General features: G+C 53.6%; 1 protein-coding gene across 1 annotated transcript in view; it reads right to left on the bottom strand.

Annotated features, from left to right (window-relative positions):
• The window catches only part of TTC21A (tetratricopeptide repeat domain 21A), a 35,242-nt gene extending 13,296 nt beyond the window's left edge, over positions 1-21,946 (bottom strand). The window contains exons 1-13 of the mRNA XM_040479837.1: positions 21,677-21,946; positions 21,032-21,142; positions 20,215-20,381; positions 18,749-18,871; positions 16,350-16,507; positions 11,357-11,441; positions 9,170-9,268; positions 8,007-8,199; positions 4,232-4,329; positions 3,864-4,064; positions 2,946-3,075; positions 1,062-1,219; positions 619-834 (exon numbers count right to left, since the gene is read on the bottom strand). Of these exons, the coding sequence (XP_040335771.1) occupies positions 619-834; positions 1,062-1,219; positions 2,946-3,075; positions 3,864-4,064; positions 4,232-4,329; positions 8,007-8,199; positions 9,170-9,268; positions 11,357-11,441; positions 16,350-16,507; positions 18,749-18,871; positions 20,215-20,381; positions 21,032-21,142; positions 21,677-21,926 (1,989 nt within the window). The 5' untranslated portion in view covers positions 21,927-21,946. The remainder of the gene's footprint in view (positions 1-618; positions 835-1,061; positions 1,220-2,945; positions 3,076-3,863; positions 4,065-4,231; positions 4,330-8,006; positions 8,200-9,169; positions 9,269-11,356; positions 11,442-16,349; positions 16,508-18,748; positions 18,872-20,214; positions 20,382-21,031; positions 21,143-21,676) is intronic.
• Positions 21,947-22,323: the final 377 nt, after the last annotated feature.

The raw sequence follows: 22,323 nt of genomic DNA, 5'->3' as shown, positions 1-22,323 counted from the left end.
GCGGATTAGAGATGGTCCTGGAACTCTGCCGACCCTCTCCGCTGAGCAGGTGAGTGAGTGAGGACAGCGAGGCCGTGGGAGCCTGTGGAGTCAGCTCTACCCACCCCCCCCCACCCCGTGTTCCCCGCTGCTCCTCCACACCAGCGTAGGACGCTCAGGTGCTTCCTGTCTTTGACAAGCCAGACCTGCCAAGGCCCCAGGGCTGCCTCATACAGTTGAGCAAATTATATACCACAAAACTCCCAAGGGGACACAGTTCGTAAAGACTGTGGTGTGATTATGGCGTCTACCGGGGCTGTGCCTTACCCAATCTGCACAACCACCCGTGGCTGTCCCGATGGGCCTGTGTGCTCTAACTCTGTGAGATCCTCATGGGGACAGTGAGGCAGGCAGGCAGGGGACAGATCAGGTGGGGCTCAGTAGGCTTTGGACGTTATCTAGAGGGCACGGGGAGCCATCGAGGCCTTTGGGCGGGGGTAAGATATGCTCCCAAATGAATAAAGGCTCGAATAATAGAACGAATAAACATCAGCCAGAACCAAAGAGCCTGGTTCCCAGGCTTACCCCGGACCTCCAACATGCCCCAGTCCCCAGGGACGAGAGCGTGGTATTTCTTACCAGCTCCCCATTCATGCGGAGGGCGTCTGCCAGTTCCAGTAAGAGGGATGCCCGCTCACTGGGCTGCATGGAGGGCCCGCGGAATTTCTTGCCTTCTTCCGTCTTCCGAGTTGGTAATTTTATGATCATTTTCAGCGTCTTTATGGCTTCTGGATAGTCCCCACACTTGTTGAGGGCCCTGGCCTTGACCAAGTGGTAGAGGGGGTGGTCTCGGACCTAGAGGAGCAGAGTGGAGTGTGGGGCCCCGGTTCACGGCTGCTGCTCAAGGCACCCAGACTGGAGAAGGCCGCGGAAGCCCACCGAGCCTGCCCTGGCCTTTGGCCCGCAGAAGGGTCTGAGGGATGCCGGGAGCTCCTGGGGCCTCTCCCAGGGCAAGTGGGGGCTGTTGGCCAGCTGGGCTTGGGGAGGCGGGGGCGGGGCGACTGGGCACAGAGGACCCCCACCTGGAAGTTGTGACTGACGCCCAGCTCTAAGCAGTGGGAGCACATGGCAAAATTGCCCTGCGCCAGGTAGATGTGGGACATGAGGAGGTGGGCGTCCACGGAGGTGGGGTCCAGCTCCAGGCAACGCTGCAGGGTGCTCTGGGCATTCTCTAACTCTCCTAGAAGCGATAAACAGACCTCTACATCCAGGGGTCCCTGGGGGACTCCCAGGACCCAGTATGTAGAGGCAGAATGAATTTTGTGTGTTCCGTTACCCAGAAATACACGAGTTGGCCATTTTACCCAGTTCTGTTCTGTTTCACTCAGAGGTCTCTTCTTGAAATTACAACTACCCAGACAAAAGCCTGGAAACTCAGACTGTGGGGTAACCCTCGAGGAGATGGCTAAGGCACGTCACTGCTCTGTCCAGAAGCTCCGGGGGACGCTTAAGTCTCAAGTCCCACACCTCAGAGCAGAACGGAACCTAACAATAACAGCAGCCGTAATAGCCCCATCTTACGAAGCACTTGCTTTATGCAAAGCACTTTTGGAAAGTCGGGGTTACTTTCCTGCCGGTTAGTTAGTTAGGTAGTTAATACCAGCCCTGCAAGATGGGCGGTATTGTCTGTGTCTTTTTGATGTAGGACTGGAACCCAGTTACATAAGTCAGTCAGCTTACGAGGGACAAAGTCAGCATTTAGACCCAGGGCCATCGGCTCCTGAGGCTGAGCTCTGCCTGCCTTGGCGCTCAGGGGCTGAGGGCTCTCCCTGCAGCCAGACTGGCCCACAGCCAGCAGCAGTGCAAGCCCAGGGGCGGGGTGCAGTGAGCTGGTAGGAGAGTCCCCCTCTCTCTCCATCCAGGTCCCTCAACAGCTCCCGCTCAGGGCTCATAACCTGGTGGGGAGGGGAGCAGCTGCTTCTGGGTCCCAAACTCCCTGCTCCTTCCATGTGCGCTGCTGCAGAAATGCAAAGATGTCACTATGGCAACCTAAGCAGCTGGAGACCTTGCTTTGGCCCTTAACTTGCTTGTTGCCAGCTGCCCGCACCCCTGGGGGAGTGCTCCTGCCCTTGCCTCGTACCCAGGAGCCCCTGAAGCTTGTGGGTAAACCTGGAAACCCAGATGACAACGGGGAGGCCCACGGATGAAGACAGGGTCGGGGGAGGGGCTGTCTCTGCACGGTGTGACCCACGCCAGGCCGTGCCAGAAGCCAGACACATGCCATGGCATTTGGGATCCTTCGGAAGCCCCCAGCGCACCAGAGATCAGCCTGCCTTCCAGGCAGACTGGGGTGCAAGGCCACAGGTGGAGAGTCCTCAGAGGGGACAGCAAGGTTCCCAGGGACGCGTCTCCCCTTTCCCTCTCTCTCCAGGACCTGGGTCTCGAGACAGGAGAAGCTGGAAGGATATTGCTCTGGCCACCCTGAGGCTCTGACAGCCGAATGCTACAGGGTCCCACCTCCCCGTGATGCCCTCCTGCCCACCTTTTAATAACTGCGACCCTGCCAGTTCCCATCCCCTCCCCCGCTTTGGTTTCCTCCACGGAATTCCTGTGTCCTAACAAACAAGGCCGCGTGCTTCTCTGTTCTGCGTATCGTCTATTTCCCCTTACTAGAATGCAGACCTCATGAGGGCATTTCTGCCTATCCCGAGGGCCAGTGGATCCTGTGCGGAACTGAAGTTCAGCCACTTCAGCCGCGGTACCCCGCGCAGAGCGAGGAAGCCGCCAGTAGCAGGGCGGGTGGGAGAGACCCCTGCTGGCGAGGGAAGTCAGGCCGGTTTCTGGGGAGTGGAGGCCAGGGATGTGGCCGGGCCTGGTGAGGGGGTGTGTGTCTGTGTACACCTCCTGAGGCAGGGGGCTGCGACCCCCGGGGCGGTGGCTGAACGGATGAACAGACGCGGGCTCACCTGAGAGGTACTTGACCTGAGCCATCACATACAGGGGGTCGATCAGAGCTGGCGCCGCTTTGACGACAGGATTCAGGATCACAGCGACTTGTTTGAGAAGTGGAGACACGATCTGGCCCGGTGACCGGGGCTGTAGGAACACGGGGCCTGGCTGGACGGTTTGGCCCATTCCAGAGAGACTCCTAAAGCTCTCAGGAAACACTCTCTCAGTGAAGGAATTTTACTTTCTTCCTCGTGTTTCTTATCCAGTCCGTGCCATCTAGTGCTACCGCATAAGCTGCAGAGAATGGGGACTTTGTTTTGCTGACGGTTGTGTCCCCAGTACCTACCACGGCGTACGGCACACGGTGGTGCACTTAATAGATACTTGTGGAATGACTCATTACGTGGCACTGGGGGGAACATTACGATAGCAAGATAAGATCCTTGCCCATGGAGAATCTTGACTGGCTGGGCAAATAGACAAACAAGTAAAGCAGGCAAAGGAGTAAAGACTAACAGACTTCTTAGAAGACTTGTGGGGGAAAAGGGAGCTGGTTATTGTCTAGGATAAAGGCAGAGGCGTGGAGCAGTGCCCTGTTCCCGCGAGTGTGGTCTGTGGGCCAGCAGCAGCGGGATCCCCCTGGGGGCTGTGCTGACAGCTCAGAGCCTGGAGCCTGCTTCAGATTCTGTGTGTGTGTGTGTGTGTGTGTGTGTGTGTGTGTGTGTGTGTGTCTCTCTCTGCTCCTCCCCTGCACACGCTCTGTCTCTCTCAGTCTCTCGAAAATAAATAAACATTAAAAAAAAAAAAATTGAAAAGCAATGGGTCCCTGAACTTCAGGGGCTCAGAGCCGCCTGCTGATGGGGCCAGACGAGGTCTTTGCCCCCGTCCAGGCCTATGCTCCAGACCCCCGCCGTGCAGATGGGACTTCCTCTAACCTGCTTGGGGCAGAAGAACAAGTACTCCCTGGCGATGCAGACCAGGAAGAGGGGGTCCAGCTTTTCAAAGTACTCGGAGCCCAGGGGTAGGCCCTGCATGCCGGCGAAGTGCAGCCCCGCAGCCTCCTGCAGGAGCCGGGTGGCCTCCTGCTCCCCCTTGTGCTTCCTGGATGCCAGAAGGGCCTGGAGGAAAACCAGCACCTGGGGGAGGCAAGCCCAGGTCTCGGCACCAACGCCAGCCGGGCCGTGGGGAGGCGAGCGCAAAGCAGGAGTCCGGGCCGTGTTGGCTGCTGGGTGCCGGAAACTGGGGCGAGGGGAGGGCCGGGGACACAAGCCTGGAGCGGCCCGCGTCCCCAGGGAGCTCTGACCTCAGACTTCCCGAGACACTGCTGCACCTCCTTCATAAATTCCAACTGCTGTTCAGCCTCCTCCAGGTGGCCGTCCAAGATCTGACACCAGATGATCCCTGGGAACGGGGCAGAACAAGTGTGAGGAGTCAGCTCGGACACGGAGCCGGCAGGCCCGCGGGCCAAGAGCAGGGATGAGACAGCGGAAGGATGGGCGGCTGTGCAGGGGGCCTTTCCCAACATCTCCGCGAACGTAAAGAGCCATGCTCGCTCCTGGTAAAGAATTCGAGGCACGAGGCAGGCAGGGAAGCATATCCCTAGCTCGTGCTCTGCCTTTAACCGTGCACCGTGGCTGGGACATTTTATTTAACTACTGCCCCGTTGAAGGACACCTCATTTCGCATCTAGTTTGCTTTCGATGCTTAAATGCTCCAGTGCCACGGTAAACATATTTCCGCGTTCTAATTCCTGCAGTCGAGTTGATTGGTCAAAGGGCGTGTATATCTAAAATGTTGACAGATAAGGCCAACTTGTCCTCTGGAGATGTTTGAATTAGTGTTACTGCCAAGAATTTGAAAGTAGCCTTTCCCCACAACCTCGACGACGTGCTTCCCTCTTTGCCAGTGAAAACGTGAAAAGCAACTCATTTTAGTTCCTTTTTTTTTTTTTTTACCAAGAGGGGAAAGGAGCATTTTTCCATACATTTAATGTCCCTTTCCTTTCTCCTGTGAATCTCCTGTACCTAGCTTTAGCCTGATTCTTTTTTTTTTTTTTTAATTTTTATTTATTTCTGAGAGACAGAGACAGAGCACGAGCGGGGGAGGGAAGAAGGAGAGAGAGAGAGAGAAGGAGACACAGGTTCTGAAGCAGGCTCCAGGCTCTGAGCTGTCAGCACAGAGCCCGATGCGGGGCTCGAACCCACGAACCGTGAGATCATGACCCGAGCCAAAGTCAGACGCTTAACCGGCTGAGCCACCCAGGCGCCCCTAGCCTGATTTTATTTTAGGGCGATTTGTTTTCTCTTCATAAATATTAAGATTATTAACCCTTTATAGCAAACATTTTCTACCAGTTTGCCATTCACCTTTTAACTATTTTTCACTGTCTTTTGCCACCCATTAGTTTTAAAGTTTTACATAGATCAGTAAAATATTTTCTTTTAGGGCTTCTGAGTTTCCTCCAGGGAGCCCAAGTCCAACTGAACTTTTATGTTTAAATGTTTAATTCATCTGGAGCTTTTAAATTAAAAAAACATTTTTTAAAATAATTTTTACCCCTGATGTGGGGCTTGAACTCACGACCTCAAGATTAATAGTCACATGCTTTACCAACTGAGCCAGCCAGGCGCCCCTGAAGTTTATTTCTGAATATGGCGTGAGCTGGGAACTTCCCTTTACGTTTTTCATACTGGATAGCCAGATGTCCAACCATGAATGGTTGAAACCTACCGCCATATTGGTTTGAAATGTCACTTTATTTGTAAGACCTGTTTCTGTTCTGTTTATCGCCTTGTTTACTCCAGCATTGACCTGGAGCTGACTTACCTACTGGCGTTCTGTAATGTGTTTTGAGTTTGGGAAGACAAATCCTTCTACTCCTACTACTATAAAAGAGGAATCTCTTTTATAGATATTTCCTGGTCATTTTGGTGTATTTATTCCTGACTGTCTTCCTAATGAACATCTTGGTTTTTCACTTATATGCATCCCACTATTTGGCTCATCTATGGAGTTAATTTACCTTGCAATCGTATTTGTAATGCTCAGTAACTTTTTCGTTCTCTACAATCTTTGCCATTGCAGCCTCTTCTTTACTTACTGACTGACATTGTAGCCTCTGGAAACCCTGGTGTTTTAGTGGGGGGTGGCGAAGTCTTTTCCGTATCTGGCTTTAAACTTGGCTTCTCAGAGGGCCTTGGCTTTGCATGGTCCACTTGGCCCCTTTCAAACTGTTAGCAGATTTACAAACGGACTAGACTGATGAGTATTAGCAGCTGAGGCAGATTTCCCAAATTGTTAAGGTCACTGTTTTTCTGGGCACTGGACTTCCCTTCTGGCTGACTGGCGAGGGGGCTCCCCTGAATGAGGAAGTGGGGAAGGACTGAGCTGGGTGGGGGCTGTCCTAGGGGGTGTGGCCTGTGGGTGGAGCAAGTCTTTTTGTCCTTCACGTCCCTGGTGGCGGTGGGAAACAGGGCTCTGCTCTGCTTCCTCCTGCCCCACCGCCTTCAAAGGTCTCCTTGATTCCATTCTCTGGTCCCCCTGTCGTCTCGCTGACTGCCCCGTGGCTTGTGTAGCTCCCAGCCTCCAGCGACCATGAGCTTGCTTTTTTTTTTTTTTTCTTCTTTTTTTTTAATGTTTATTTTTTTTATTTTGAGAAAGAGAGAGTGAGAAAGAGAGGCGAGAGAGGGAGAGAGAGAATGCCCAGCAGGCGCTGGGAGCGCAGAGCCCGACGCGGGGCTCAATCTCACAAAGCGTGAGATCATGACCTGAGCCGAAACCAAGAGTCAGACACTCAACCGACTGAGTCACCCAGGCGCCCCTTGTTGTTTGTCAACTTTTGTTTTTCTTGGAGCTCTTTGGGAGAAAACGGGTCTACTCGTTTCTTTAGCTGCCCCGTCTGTGTACCATGTTGGCATACGGCTTTGCAGAGTGGCTTGTCATTTCCTTACTTTTGATGCTATCTGTTTTATATCCTCTAGAAATGTGACGTTCTCAAAGTTTCTGGTCCACCAAAGGCAGCTTTCTCTGTTTCTAGGGCTGCGTTATCTTTTCAAAACGTCTTCCAGGATTTTAGGGGTTTGGAAGCGGAGGAAGGTGCATGGGCTCACGAGTCAGCTGACGTGCTGAACAACCTCTCAGATAACCGTGCTGTGCTGGCAAAGAGCCTGGACCATAGAGAGAAGTGTCTGGACCCAAAAGACACGGCTCCTGAGAGCTGGGGCAAGGAGCCAGCCTGCCTTGAGCCTGGGACCATACAGTTTCCTCAACCAAAATTAAATTGCTGGTTCAGAGTTCACCAGACTCTTTAAGCCGTAGATTTGAAGGCTTAAAAACAAAATGTGTAAAATGAAAATTGGGGTCTGGGAAATTTACTGACCTTTCTCTAGAGCGGGGTGGGCGGGCCTCTGGACAGACAGGGAAGTAAAACTCTCAAAACTATTGCTCTGGTGGCCTTTCAGCTCAGGGCCTGCAGAGGGAGAGTCTAGGGGCTTTGGGTTGGGGTGCTCCGGGACTGGGACCCTCTCCAACGCTGGCCTTGCTGGGCCTGAGAAGAGGCAGGGCCCCCGAGCGGGAGGGGCAGGCTGCTGGTCCTCCAGGGGGTCACAGTGTGGACATCGGAGGTCTGATGCAGACCCGGGTGGCTGCGGCCACACTCTGACAGTTTCTGTGTCTCTTACATCTATGCTTACTGATTCATGGGGTGCCTGGGTGACTCAGTTGGTTGAGTGCCTAACTCTTGATTTCGGCCCAGGTCATGACCCCAGGGTTGTGGGATCGAGCCCCATATGTGGAGCCTGCTTGAGATTCCCTCACTCCCTCGGCCCCTCCCCCACTCACACACACACACACACACACACACACACACACACACACTCTCTCTCTCTCTCTCTCTCTCTCTCTCTCTCTCAAACAGACACCAATTCATGGAAAGGCACCCCATCATACAATGTACTCCAAAACTCACACACCCTCTAGGGAAGATACTTCCCAGCGCCTCTCTTCTGGACCCACGGAGGCTACCTTGCGACCTGCCTTCCCGCACCCCCCACCCCCTCCCTTGCCCGGACCGCATAGACCTGTCAAGGCAGCCACACTGCTCTCATCCAATTTCATGGCCTCCGAGTACCACAGAGATGCCTCCTTCACTTGGTCCTGTAGGATGAAGAGATAGCCCAGCTCTGTGGCCATGTGGGCATAGGCAGCTGTGGCCACGAATGTGCGCTCAATGAAGCCACACACCAGCTGCAGAATCGCCTGGTGCCTTCCACACTGCAAGGAACGGACACGTGGGAATAGGGAGACCCGTCAGTCCAGCCTGTCCAAGCAAGGCCGTGTCAGAAATGGGGGACACTTTGGCAGTCCCGTTTCGGGTGCTTAGGAGAGACTAAGAGGGGCCCATGACCCATATTGTGCACTTGTCCAGCTTCCAAAGCCTCACACTGGCCACATCTGTGGAATTTGCCTCCAGGAACGGGGCCCTCCAAAGGGCCCACCTCCTGTCTGAGTCGCCAAGAAGTTTTTCAAAAACTGAAGCGGGGGCAGAGTTCTTTGTGCCCTGTTGGTGGGACGTGGCCCCGAGGGCAGCCATGTTCCCGGCCGTGTGTGGAGAACGAGCACAGGGAAGCAGACACAGGTGTGTGTCCCTGAGGGAGGGATGGTGTCCCAGTGGCATTCAACCGCGCGGTTCTGGTTCCTGAGGCCCCACAGCCACCCCAGATTTTGCAGCAACTCCTTCTAGTCAATCTGCTTTGGGGCTGAAGGGTCTGACAGAGACAGACTGTTTGGCGACCTGGTCTGTTTGCACCTGCCTGATGGCAGAGGGGGTGCGGGCAGGCCTGACTTTCCAGGTCACTTCCACAGAGAGACAATATGGCAGTTGGGTGCCCTGGCACCCCGAGCTAGAGGCAGGCATAGCTCTGCCGTGTAACAGCCACAACACTACTCTCTTCCCCCAAATGAGGAGCCTCCTACTCTAAAAGCACTGTCAGACCCAACGGCTCTGATCTTCCCAGCGTCCCTGAGCGACATCTGGGCCAAGGAAACGGAGTGTATGAGACACAGGTGTTGTTCAGAGGCGGGTAGGGGCCGCTAGGTATGGGCCATCGGCCTGAGAGGCCAAGTTGGAGCCAAAGAGGGGAGGGCAGGGTCCCCGGGGGGCTCCCGGGGGGGCCATAGGGCTCCCCTTAGGCATACCAGGCCAGAAGCACGGTTGCAGAAACCTGGAAAAGAGCCTTCTTACCAGCCTGCTAACCACAAGGATTTTTTTAAGATGGAGGCTTGGATTTTGGGGCTCTCTTGTCTCCAGTGCGTTAATCAGGTTTCTAACATGATTGGCAGCCTGTGGGGACAAAACAGACAACGTCAGAGGCAATACATGAAGTGGAAGCTGGGCAGAGGTTCACAACCCCGCCGTCCCTTAGCACCCCCTGGGAGATCTTAAAACACCCATGCCCAGAGGCCAGCCCCAGAGATTTGGGTTCAACTGGACTGGGGTGGGCCCAGGCACCAGTATGATTTCAAAGCCCCGTAGTGGAGCTTTCAGGAGCTTCTGCACCCAAGAGCTGGCAGTGCCCCTTTGTTCATGGATTTGCAAAGAGAAGTTGCCCTTTCGGACCCACCCGGCCAGAGCCAGAAGCCAGCTGTCACGGTGCCCACACAGCGGCTGACCAGGCCGGCGGCACATCACCTGGGCTGGCCCAAGAGCAGATGTTCATGGCGAGTCCCTGGCCTCGAGCCTCTGCTCCATGGTGACATGAGTCACCACACTGGTGCCCCCTTGTCATGCCAGTGAATCCTCTCAAAGGCCCTGGGAGTCAATGGAGCTGCCTGAATTGTCCAGTCCAGCAGACAGAGGGTCAGGAAGGTTAGGTAATTTGCTTGAGGTCACCCAGCCAACCGGGTGACTGACCCCAAAGCCTTTGTCCTTTCTGGTTGACTCCTCTGTCCATTCCCTACCGAGGAGCGAGGAGTGGGGAGTTCTTAGTTCCCGGTTGCAGAGAAGTGCCAGGAGTGAAACCCCGGATGGGGCAGGTCTACTCTGCTCAGTCAGTGCAAAGCAAGCTTAGCACTGAGCAGCCTGGGCCAGGGAGAGGTGGGGGGGCGAAGGAGGGGCATTCAGACAACTCTGCCCTTAGAATTAACCCTCAGGCCCCGGGAAGGCCTGCCCAAGGCTCCTGGGTTGCATAAAGTTGAAGACATCTGTTCTCTGGTTCCTACCCAGCGATGGTGCTGGGGACTCTTTTGAGGGTTCCTTCTAAACATGGACTGTACCCTCTGTCTCACCCCACCGCACAAAACCCACAATCTCAGAGCTGCGCATAAGGAGCCGGAAGCTTCTTCTTCCTATCATGACCCCTTAGCGACTCCTGATTTGCCATGCTTTTCACAGAAGCAGCAGTGTATTTACTCAAAAGGCAATGTTATGGGTTGAGAATGCAAACTCTTCTTAACGATAAAAACCTATCCTGGTATTGAGGTTTTCATGAAGAACTGTTTCTGTGTTTGGGGGCTGTTTTGGGTTTCTGTGGAACACTACAGGGCTCAGGAGCAAGTCTGGGGCTAGGCTCTCCCTGGCCAATACCTGCTTTTTCTGCAGACCTACATCATTGGAAACGCCTAATAGAGTATATGTGGGGTTTCCTTTATTCACAGAACTATGTGTTCGACAAGACATCTATCTGCTAAAACTCCGCGAAAGACCTAACAAATTAAAAAAAAATCTTAGGTAGTGGAGTATCCCAACAATCTGTACAATTCTAGGGTGTGCTGGTTTAGGGGTGAATATGATTTGGACTCATTCACATTCAGAGGCTGTTTGAAATTGAGAACGAGGCAGATGTATCTACTCTGACCCCAAACGTGGCCCTAAAGTACAAAAATTGGATCCCAGAGATTACAGGTGGGGAATTTTTGAGGTACGTCCATATTCAAGTGGAGATCAAAGATGCCCAACAGAAAGAACTCTGGGTTATTTTGAAGATTAGATTTGGACTTAGGAAGAACTATGGTGATTGGCAGTGGAAGGAATCACATGTGAAAATCCTTACATAAACATTTATTGACTTAAAAAAAATTTTTTTTTAAATGGCATTTCGTGACATCAGGCACTGTTCCAAGCTCTCCCGTTTGTCATCCCGTTTAATCCTTATAACAACCTCACAAAGTGGTGGGAGTTTTCTCCACTTTATGAGTGAGGATCCCAAGGCTTATCCAGGTGAACCCGAACCACAGTCAACCTCACTGCCGACCCAAAGAGCAAACCAGAGGACTTCCCCTTGACAGGGAGTAGGAGGGAGGCAGGGAGGGAGGGAAGGAGCTGAGATCCAGGGAGCACCCTCCAAGACCCTGGGGATGAGGGCACTAAGAGGGCTTCCTCTCAGGCTGTGCGTGTTTCAAGGTCTGACTCCCGAGTCTTGAAAGAACTTACTATGGTTATGTTTCCTTCTCTTGCAAGTTCATGCACAGCTAGGATTTGGCAGGCGTCGATATTGCTTTCATCTTTTTCTAGGATTCTGAAATAGGAAGAGGAGCCCCATGAGTCGAGAGTATTCACAGGCAAGGCCAGGGTGATGTGGCAGCCACTGCTGATGGTCTTGTATTATCCATTCTACCCTTCTCCTTCTAATAACAGAACTCCCAGGGCAGCACCTGGGTGGCTCAGTAGGTGAAGTGTCTGACTCTTGATTTCAGCTCAGGTCTTTTTTTTTTTTTTTTTTTTTTTTTAAAATAAGGCTCCACCCCCAGCGTAGAGGGAGACCAGGGCTTGAACTCACGATCCTGAGATCACGATCTGAGTTAACGCTCTGGAAAACAGTGTGGAGGCTCCTCAAAAAATTCAAAATAGATCTACCCTATGACCCAGCAATAGCACTGGTAGGAATTTACCCAAGGGATATAGGAGTGCTGAGGCACGGGGGCACTTGTACCCCAATGTTTATAGCAGCACTTTCAACAATAGCCAAATGATGGAAAGAGCCTAAATGTCCATCAACTGACGAATGGATAAAGAAGATGTGGTTTATATACACAATGGAATACTACTTGGCAATGAGAAAGAATGAAATCATGCCATCTGCAGCGACTTGGATGGAACTGGAAGGTATTATGCTGAGTGAAATAAGTCAGTCAGAGAAGGACAGATATCATGTTTACACTCATATGTGGGTCTTGAGAAACTTAACAGAAGACCATGGGGGAGGGGAAGGGGAAAAAAAAAACAGACAGGGAGGGAGGCAAACCACAAGAGACTCTTAAATACGGAGAACAAACTGAGGGTGGATGGCGGGGGGGAGAGGGGAGAGTGGGTGATGGGCATTGAGGAGGGCACCTGTTGGGATGAGCACTGGGTGTTGTTTGTAAGCCAATCTGACGATAAATTATATTCATAAAAAAAAAAGATCTGAGCTGAGATCAAGAGTCAGATGCTTAACCAATGAGCCACCCAGGTGTCACTTCAGCTCACGTCTTGAGCTCAGGGCTGTGAGTTCAAGCCCTGTGTGGGGCTCCGTGCTTGGTGAGGAGCCTACTTCAAACAAACAAACAAACAAACAAACAAACAAACAAACAGACTAGAACTCCCCACTTGGCTGGGTACTTGCTACCCAGGATAAACACTACATCTCCTAGCCTCCCCCTGCAGCTTAGGTGTGGCCCTGTGGCTAAGTTCTGGCCGACAGGATGTGAATGCAAGTGTCCCATGTGACGTCCAGCTGTATCCTCACAGCATATGCCTTCCATGTCTTCTCTTTCCTCCTTCCTACTGGCTGACATGTGGGCCATGTGAGCCGCATCCTAGGTAGAGTGGCAAGAAAGAAGGGGCGCGGGACCCTCCAGAGCGAAGCTGCTGTCCCTGTCCCGGGCAACCACCTGAACTTTTACCTGACAGAGGAATAGCCTTTCACATTATTTAAGTCATGTGTCTGGGGTGTCTTTGTGACAGAGGCCATTCATATTGCAGCGAACACAGGCGTGATTATCGTACCACGGTCCTGGGGTGGCGGAGAGGTGCTTGGGGGGCAATCCGTGGCTGCCAGATGGAAAGGGAACCTCGCTTTCCATCATGTGTTTCATTGTGAACATGCGGTTTCTGGTCATACGTACTGTGGGTTTTTCGATGTTCTGTTTCTTTGTAGGAAACTTCATATATTTTTCAGCCCGGTCAGGAATGGCCTTCTGCTTAATAGAGGGTTACTTTAGGGGCGCCTGGGTGGTTAAGTGTCCAACTTCAGCTCAGGTTATGATCTCACAGGTTGTGAGTTCGAGCCCTGCGTCGGGCTCTGTGCTGACAGCTCAGAGCCTGGGACCTGCTTCCGATTCTGTGTCTCCCTCTCTCTCTGCCCCTCCCCCACTCTCTCTCACACACACACACACACACACACACACTCTCTCTCTCTCTCTCTCTCTCTCTCTCAAATAAACATTAGAAAAAAGGGTGTTACTCTAATGAACACACAATATTCTAACATGATTAGTTAGGCACAGTTAACATTCAAACAGTTCTAACCATTCATGGTGATTCTGAAGGTACTAACCAAAAACATTTGGATATTTAAAAAAAAACTTAAAAATTATTTATTTAGAAAATTTTTTTTAATGTTTATTTAATTTTGACAGAGAGAGACAGAGAACGAGCAGGGGAGGAACAGAGAGAGAGGGAGACGCAGAACCCAAAGCAGGCTCCAGGCTCTGACCTCTAAGCACAGAGCCTGATGCGGGGCTCGAAACCACAAGCCGTGAGATCATGACCTGAACCCAAGTCAGTTGCCTAACCGACTGAGCCACCCAGGCTCTCCTAAAAAATTTTGTTTTAGAGAGAGAGAGAACCAACAGGGGAAGGGCAGAGGGAGAGGGAGAGGGGGAGAGGGAGAGAGGGAGAGAGAGAGTGAGAGAGAGAGAATCCCAAGCAAGCTCAGTGCTCAGCACAAAGCTGGTCTCGATCCCATGACCCTGAGATCGTGACCTCAGCTGAGATCAAGAGTCAGATGCTCAACCGTCTGAGCCATCCAGATGTCTCCCCCCAAAAAACTTTTTTTTTTAAAATTTTTTTACGTTTATTTATTGTTGAGACAGAGAGAGACAGAGCATGAACGGGGGAGGGGCAGAGAGAGAGGGACACACAGAATCGGAAGCAGGCTCCAGGCTCCGAGCCATCAGCCCAGAGCCCGACGCGGGGCTCGAACCCACGGACTGCGAGATCGTGACCTGAGCTGAAGTCGGACGCTCAACCGACTGAGCCACCCAGGCGCCCCGTCCCCCCAAAAAACTTTTAAATAACTTATGCACTAAAGAAGAATCAGAGTGGATATTAGAAAATTCTTAGAGCCAAAATGATCCTGAAAATATATGCATCCAAATGTGTAGATACTACTAAAAACGGTGCCTTGAGGGACATCCACAGACGTACACACTGATATTCTAAAAGAAGATTGAGAATGGGTCAGCCAGGCATCCACCTCAAGAGTTGAACAGCCCTTGATCCAACAAGAGCAGAACAGCCCCAAAGGAAGAAGTCACTGGAAATCATAAAGAGCAGACATTAATGAAGTAGAAAACAGAGATGTGGTAGAGACCATTAACAAAACTCAAAGCTGCATCTTTAGAAAGACCAATAAGGGGGCTCCTGGGCGACTCAGTCGATTACGTGTCTGATTTTGGCTCAAGTCATGAACTCATGGTTCTTGAGTTCGAGCCCCACATCGGGAGCCTGAGGCCTGCTTCAGATTCTGTGTCTCCCCCCGCCCCGTGTCTCTCTCTCTTTCTCCGTGTCTCCCTCTCTCCCTGTCTCCCCTGCTCCTGTTCTGTCTCTCTTAAAAATAAGCATTAGGGGCGCCTGGGTGGCGCAGTCGGTTAAGCGTCCGACTTCGGCTCAGGTCACGATCTCACTGTCCGTGAGTTCGAGCCCCGCGTCGGGCTCTGGGCTGATGGCTCAGAGCCTGGAGCCTGTTTCTGATTCTGTGTCTCCCTCTCTCTGCCCCTCCCCCATTCATGCTCTGTCTCTCTCTGTCCCAAAAATAAATAAACGTTGAAAAAAAAAAAAAAAGCATTAAAAAAAAAGTTTTTGAAAAGACTAATAAAAGAACTTATTCTAATGTTGACGAAGGAAAACAAGAGGACAGGGAAAAATAAATAATATTAGGGATGGAAAGAGAAACACATGTAGAGGGGGGCAGAGATCTAAAAAAAAACCAAACAAAACAATGGGGGCTAGGCGCCCGGCTGGCTCAGTGTGAAAAGAATGAGACTCCTGATCTTGGGGTGGTGAGTTCAAGCCCCACGTTGGGCGTAGAGATTACTTAAACCAACGAACAAACTTAAAAAGATAAGTTCTGGGAGCACCACTACCTGGGAAAACCTCCAGGAGGGCAGGCATCGGGTGTGGGCCTCAGCCCTTTGGCACTGAACACCGGGGCAGGGGGGCTGGGCGAGGGAGGTGGTGCACACTGAGGTTGTGGCTTTCGGCCAGGTGTCCCCAGGTATCAGCCAGGCCCACACAGGCACTGCACGTGGGGGCCCCCGCGGGCCGAGCTGGCAGGAATCCCGTTCATTCGTGACCGGCCGCCTCTCTCGGAGACGCAGATATCAGTGAAGATCATCAGAGAAATTACCACCCGTCCACAGCGGGGCAAGGGGTCTGCTTGCGATTTGTTTTGTTCTTGAACTGTGTGGGGCGTATTGCCACAATTCGGTAACGCTTCGCAGTGATAACTTGCGATCGCTCAGGGAAAAAAAAGAAATTAGCCTGCGACTCTCTTTGGGGGAGAACATTTAGAATTACTTAATAGAAATAGTTGAGGCGCTTAAGAGTTTAAAGAGAGAGGCTTCAGTTTATCTAGAAAATCCCATCCTCAGAAAACCTTCCATCAGACAACCCTTCCCCTGAAGTGGTCTTGTTTTCTATAGGCGAGGACAGCGCTCCCAGGTCACCCTGACGAGGTGCCTGGTTCCACATGGCCCAGGGACTCCCTAGAGCTGGCCGTCTGGCTGACGTGCCCAGCCTCAGCTAAGTCACTGGGGACCTCTCCCCCTGAAGCTTTTATCACAGTATATCATACCCGTAGTTGAAAACAATTAAATAGTGCAGCGGTCCCTTTACTCCCCCCTGCCTCCTCTCCTTAGAGACAACTGCTTGTCGTCCCATAACCTGGCTGCTTTGGGTTCTTTGGGTGGTTCCCTCCAGCGCCCTCCTACACGATCAGCTTGTGCCTCTAGATAATGCCCATTTCTCTGTGTGCCCATCAGACCGCGTCCTCCCTGCCCTCCCCGTGTGATCGCATCACCATTCATACCTCCGCGGTCAACAACAGTCACTTTTTTGTCGTGTTCCGTCAAATACATGGCGTCTCCTATCTCCCCAGCTCGTACGATGGGACCCTATCGGCGCCCTCGGCTGGCAAAGAAAGGAAGCGACCCCCGCCCCTCACCTGTGTCCTGTTTCTACCGCCTGCTCCCAGTCCTGCCGAGCCAAGAACAGCCGCATCTTTAGGACGAGGGCGGGCAGGAAGCTCCCCGAGGTGCCGGTGATCTGGTTCACCACCTCCAGGGCCTCCGAGTAGTTCTGCTGCAGCATGAAGTATGTCGCCTGTTGAAAGCCCAAGAGAGGAGTCTCCGTCGGTGCCCACGAAGGGAGCAGGAGCAGAGCCTGACACGTGGGCACTGTAGGCCCCCTCGAAGCCCCTGGGGAAGCAGTCAGCGCTCAGAGCGACAAATCAGGGTCCACAGCAATCTTGGGCTCCTGGACAGGCAAGGCAGGGGCTCCAGGGAGACGGGTGAGCCCCGAGCAGGCGTGGGATCCAGCAGGGCCACGTGAGGGGACCCGCTGGAGGGAGGCCCGGGGGTGCCGGGCACTTCTGAGTTCCACCAACGGCCCAGTCGTTTCCCATTCGCTTTCTTTTCTAAATATTTTTTTTTTTTAATGTTTATTTTTGAGAGAGAGAGAGGGTGTGAAGTGAGGGAGGGCCAGAGAGAGGGGGACAGAGGATCTGCACTGACAGCGGAGGGCCCCGTGCGGGGCTCGGAGTCACGAACTGCAAGGTCATGACCCGAGCTGAAGTCAGATGCTGAACCCCGTTCGCTTTCTTCGAGCTTATCGCTGGAAACCGCTCACCCAGGCCCAGGGGCGGCTAAAGCATTTTGTTTTTCTCTATCAGGGCCCCCTGGGCCAGAGTTTGGCTTCTGCAGGCCAGTGTCAGCCACCAGGTTCTCCTGAGTGAGGCGCGACATGTGCCTGAGGGGCAGAGGGCACTGCTCCCAAAGGACTTGAAACTGGGCTCTGAGGGGAGCTTTTGTTAGACCTTCGGCAACCCGCCCTTCCATGACTTATTGAGAACAAGAGGAGGACTGTTCTAGATGAAGGTTTATGCATACATGTGCTCACTGCAGCCCTCTTTCTTTCTTTCTTTTTAATGTTTATTTATTTTTGAGAGAGAGAGAGAGAGAGAGAGAGAGAGAGAGTCAGTCGGGGAGGAGCAGAGAGAGAGGGAGACACCGAATCCGAAGCAGGCTCCAGGTTCTGGGCTGTCAGCACAGAGCCCGACACGGGGCTCGAACCCATGAACCGTGAGATCCTGAGTCGGACGCTTAACCGACTGAGCCACCCAGGGACCCCACTGCAGCACTCTCAGTATAAACTGTAGACGATCTCAGGGTCCAAACAACAGGAGATTGGGGTGACAAATTATATTGGGCCCAGGCGACAGGGGACTGACTGGCTTGATGGAGATGTTCAAGGTGACATTTACATATGGTGGAATCTTACGTGAAGAAAAGGGAACCAAATGACAGGATGCCCTGTGATTACAGCTGTATTAAACATATTAAAGAGTCAATATTAAGCATACCAAACAACGCTATCTCCTGCCCTGCGGAGGTGCTCAGTGGGAACCCTTTCAGGACCAGGAGAGCTGGCAGCTGACAGCTGACCCCTGTGGGGTCATCCGTGGCTAAAGGAAGCGGCCTCGTGCCAGGTCACACCCGTCCCCAGGGGGCAGCCCCCATTCAGCACGTGGTCAGGGAGGGGCCGCCCCAGCCCTAGAACCTCGACTCGGCTGAGGCCTGCGCCGTGTCACGAAGCCACTTCTGTCACCCAGCCCTGCTCCTGTCCCTTTCCCCACAGGTGCTGGTCCCAAGGGCGCCCCCCCCCCCCGATAAACCTCCTGCTCCAGGATCCCCTTGGCTCCTGCTTCCCAGAAAGCCCGGTGAGGGCACATGCGGAACCGCGTGCCTAGAAGAAAGACTGGGAGACGCTGCCCTAAAATGGCCGCGTGAGTTGTCTGGAGCAGGGGGGCTGGGGATGTCGTTTTCATTCATCTTTTGACTTTAGTAGCCTTCTGTTTTGTTTTGTTTTGTTTTGAAATGAGGACACGTTCACTTTTCTAAGATATACACAAAGAGAAGGGAATAAGAGGCTAGTTTTTCTTTCAGAGGCTGATTCCGTGAGGGTCACGTAAGAAAAAAGGAACTTCACTTAAGTGGAGATCAGAAAACATAAAACTTGCAACGCACCTCCCTCCTCTTACGGCCCATTGAATTTAACGGGTGAGAAAGGAGAGGCAGAGACAAAAGGACAGACCCTGAGAAGACCCCCCCCCCGCCCCACCCATGCAGAACGAGACGGGAACCCACACCGAGCCGGAAGGACTGTGAGAACCGAGTGGGCCCTGGGCTGCCGTGTGACCCTGACTGTCTCTGGGCCCCCGCTCCTCATCGGCCAGGAGAGCGCCTGGAGACAGAGCGTCTGGCCCGCAGTCCCCTGGTGGATCTTTGGCTCCAATGGCCCAGGCAGAGACAACCCCCCGCCCCGCCTCCGTCCCCCGCTGCCCACCTTTCCCATCAGCCCCAGCACATCTTTGGCGTCCTGCATGCCTTGTTCCAGGTACTTGATGGATTTCTTCACGATGTGGGGCTTGTCTGAGGTGAGGTCCACCCAGCCTCTGAGCACATAACCCTGGGATCAGAACAAGACAGAAGATGAAGTCCTTGGCCGCGCAGAGCCTCTTGTCCGAACCCTGTCACTCTCCACCCCCAGGCCCTGCCAGGCACACCTACTTGCAGACTCCAGGGCGGCCCTGCTCTCTCTCACTGTCAGGACTTCACTCTGATTGCTCCTTCCCAGCCCAGCTCTCCTGACCAAAGCCCCCTCACCCAGTCAACTACCACTGGTCTCTAAAGCTCAGCCTGGGAGGGCCCTCCTGTCAGAAGCCTTCCGTGACCTTCCAGGCTGGGCTTGGGCCCTTCCCTGACCCCTGTGGCTCTGCTACCCCTACTGACACACTCCCACCCGTCTTGTCATTGGCTGTCTACTCAACACTGGGATCAGGGGGCCACCACTCCAGCCCTCTCCATGGAGGCAGGAACGAGCAGGGGCCATTGTGAGCTCGGGGGCCTTGCCACTTCTGTTCCAGCCTTCACCCAGTCTCTGCTGGATCGGCAGCCGGGCCTGGGAGGTGAGGTCCGAGGTGTAGTTGGAGCACATTGCCCTGAAGCATCCCTCTGCCCTGGACCAGGGTTTCTCACTTTACCGTTACTCTCCTCCTAAGGAGCCTTTCCAGACATTTTCCCGAATTGTTTCCCCTCCCTCCAAGACATTTTAACATCACAGATATACTATCTGTTTATGTAGTGTGTAAATCTGTGTTTTACACTTTTTGGTTTTTTTGCCCCCGCCCCTCTGTGTGTTATATAGTAAGATTTTTTTCACCCCCTCCTCCGGGAACCAATTTTCACCCCTTTGGGGGGGGGGGTGACATCACCCCTGCTGCGGTGGTGACTAGACTGAGCCTAGACTGAGGCTTCAAACTCTACCATTAGTACAGATGCCCCACGTGTGAGATCCCCCACGTGTGAGATCCACAGCATGTGAGATCCAATATGCGATCCACGGTATGGGCCGCCGCTGACGGCCAGCAGACCCCTGCAAGAAGGCAAGGTAGGCCCACGGTGGAGACCGCTCATCTAGTTTGCCAAAAGAACCAGGAAATCTGGCCTTTTAGGTAAAAACCTTTTGGTTTCTCAATGTCAGCAACTCATCCGAGATTTTAAAAATATACAGCACCGGCTACGGAACACCTGTCTGCAGATTAGACTCCGGACACGTGCCAGCGTGTACTCGGCTGAACCCTGAGACAACGTGGGCGGGGGCCCCTGTGAGACCCAGGGTCTCGTCCGTGCTCAGGTGCGGCCCTCTCCCAGTCCCCGGGGTGCCCCGGGGGGAGTAACGGTCACCCCAGGCTGATGTGTTTGGATGCTGCTTTCTACAGCTGCTGCCCTCATGATGCCCGAGGCAGGTACCTCTCTGGGGCTGCTGGAAACTTTCAGCGTGCGGTCGATGTACTCCTTGGCCTTGTCACGGTGGCCCACGAGCCAGAGGAAGAGGCCGGCATAGTACAGGGCAGTTCCACCAGCCGTCTTGCGGATTTCCTTCAGGCTGTTCTCGAGCTCCTGAACGGCTTCTCGGTCTGTGAATCCGAGAGGAGGGAGAGGGCAAGGCAGAGTGAGCAGGGCGGCCTGGCCCCGCAGGAGGCACTGAGGGCTCGGGGACCTCTCTGGCCGCTCTGAGCCTCCTCTAACACGTGGGAGACTCCAAGGAGCCCAGGCGCTGGAAACCCCAGGAGCCGCCCACGCCCGCACTTGGCTTTGCTGGCTGAGATTTATCTTTTCTCCTCTGTGCCTGGCAGCTTGCTGAGCAGACAGACCAAACCGAATCGCCTACCTCAGGCCCACAGTCCATCCTGGGAGGGGACATCGTGGTTCGTAGCGTCTTGGAATCTTTCCCTGCCTCTAGAGAGGTGGACATCAGGGGTGGGACTATTTACACCAACTCGATTCGCCCTCATCAAGATCTTGGCGAAGGAAAGAGGGCGTCTTCCCAACTTTTGGGAGCTGGAAGGAGGACCCCTCCCGCTGTCACCCTCTCTGTGCATGGCTCCCACTCAGTCGGGCCTGGGCACGGGTCTTCCCTGAGGCCCCTGGGGGAGGGAATGGAAGCCCCTCCTCACTGGCCAACAGCATGTGCTGTCATCGGGGTACGTATCTCCTGCGGCGGCCCTTGGGGGCTGCATCTCTGGAGCGGGGCGGTCTCTTCCCCGCTGGGCACGGCCGCACTCACCGACAGCTGCACAGCACTTGTGAGCATAAATGAGGGCCATGATGGAGCAGAGGGACACGTCTGGGTGGTTCCGGATGCTCTCCAGGTTGCTGATGGCATCCTGGATGCGCTCTGCAAAGAAGAGCCCACGTGGTTACGTTCTGGGGCTCCAGGCCCAGAGGGCAGAATGCTCTGCGGCAGACACGTGGGAACCCGTCGCGGAGCTGACCCGAGACTTGGCACCACCTGGCTCCAGCCGGAATCATTGGGCTAACTGGTCCCAAACGTCCCCAGTGGCCCAAGTTCCCTGAAGGGGCTGTTGGTACCAGGGTCCAGGCTGCAAGGGGCGGCTGGAGGGCTTGGAGCTCAGATGTACCTGTGAGTCCTCGCAGGCTGGGACTTCGGGCTGGGGGCCATTTCTGAAGAACGGCCTCAGGGCATTCCCAGCCAGCTGCCCAAGAGCCACAAATTACATGTATCCCCCTGCGCCCAAACTAGATACGGATCACACAGCCATCTGCGGATTAACCTGGGAGTCTAGCTACTGAGCGTAAGACTTCTTCCGTGGGAACGTGACTGGGGTGGAGGCAGGCATCCAGGCTGAGCCAGAGCAACAGTGCTGGGCTGGTGCCTGAGGTCGGGAGGCCGACACTGCCCAGTCCTTACCTTCTCTGAGGATCCCATAGGTTTTGAAGAACTGCAGTACGGGGTCATTGCTGAATTTATCCAGGCCCAAGGCCGCAGCCTGCTGCACGTGGTGGAAATACCGTTCCTGGCTGTAGTAAATGATCCCAGCCTGTGGGGAGGAAGTCACAGCTGCAACAGCCCCAGTCCCTTCTCTGTCTCGGTTTGACCCACTTTCTCCCCCCGCTCCCTGCTCCTCCTCTGTTCCGGAAAAGGAAGAGAGAAAGGACATTCAGGCCTCATTCTGTTCTTCCCCAGCCCCAAGGGCAACTCCATGCCATTCCCTAGGAAGGAGTCTGGAGGTGTTTGTGAATTATCCACAGATTATGGGTCAACGTGATGGAGAATTCAACTGAGGCTTTGTCTCAGGAAGGGAATAAGGGGAAAGAGAGAGGACAAATGATAAGAATGGTGACGCCACTCGTGAGAGTTGCAAGTTATTGTGGGTTAATCGCCTGTTGGGAACTGTATCTAGGGCTTTCCATCCATTATCCTATGCATTATTCTCTCCATAGCCTTCACAGTTAAAGAAGCTAAAGCCCATGCAGAGTGTGGCTTCACAAAGGTCATGCAGTAAGACGGGCTGAGATGTCAAAGTGAAGTCTCACTTCCCCTAAAGGTTGTGGGTA

This window comes from Herpailurus yagouaroundi, unplaced genomic scaffold, assembly GCF_014898765.1.
Source record: "Herpailurus yagouaroundi ecotype Mexico unplaced genomic scaffold, PumYag 159, whole genome shotgun sequence".
Taxonomy (NCBI): domain Eukaryota; kingdom Metazoa; phylum Chordata; class Mammalia; order Carnivora; family Felidae; genus Herpailurus; species Herpailurus yagouaroundi.
This window is presented reverse-complemented; position numbering and strand designations above follow the sequence as displayed.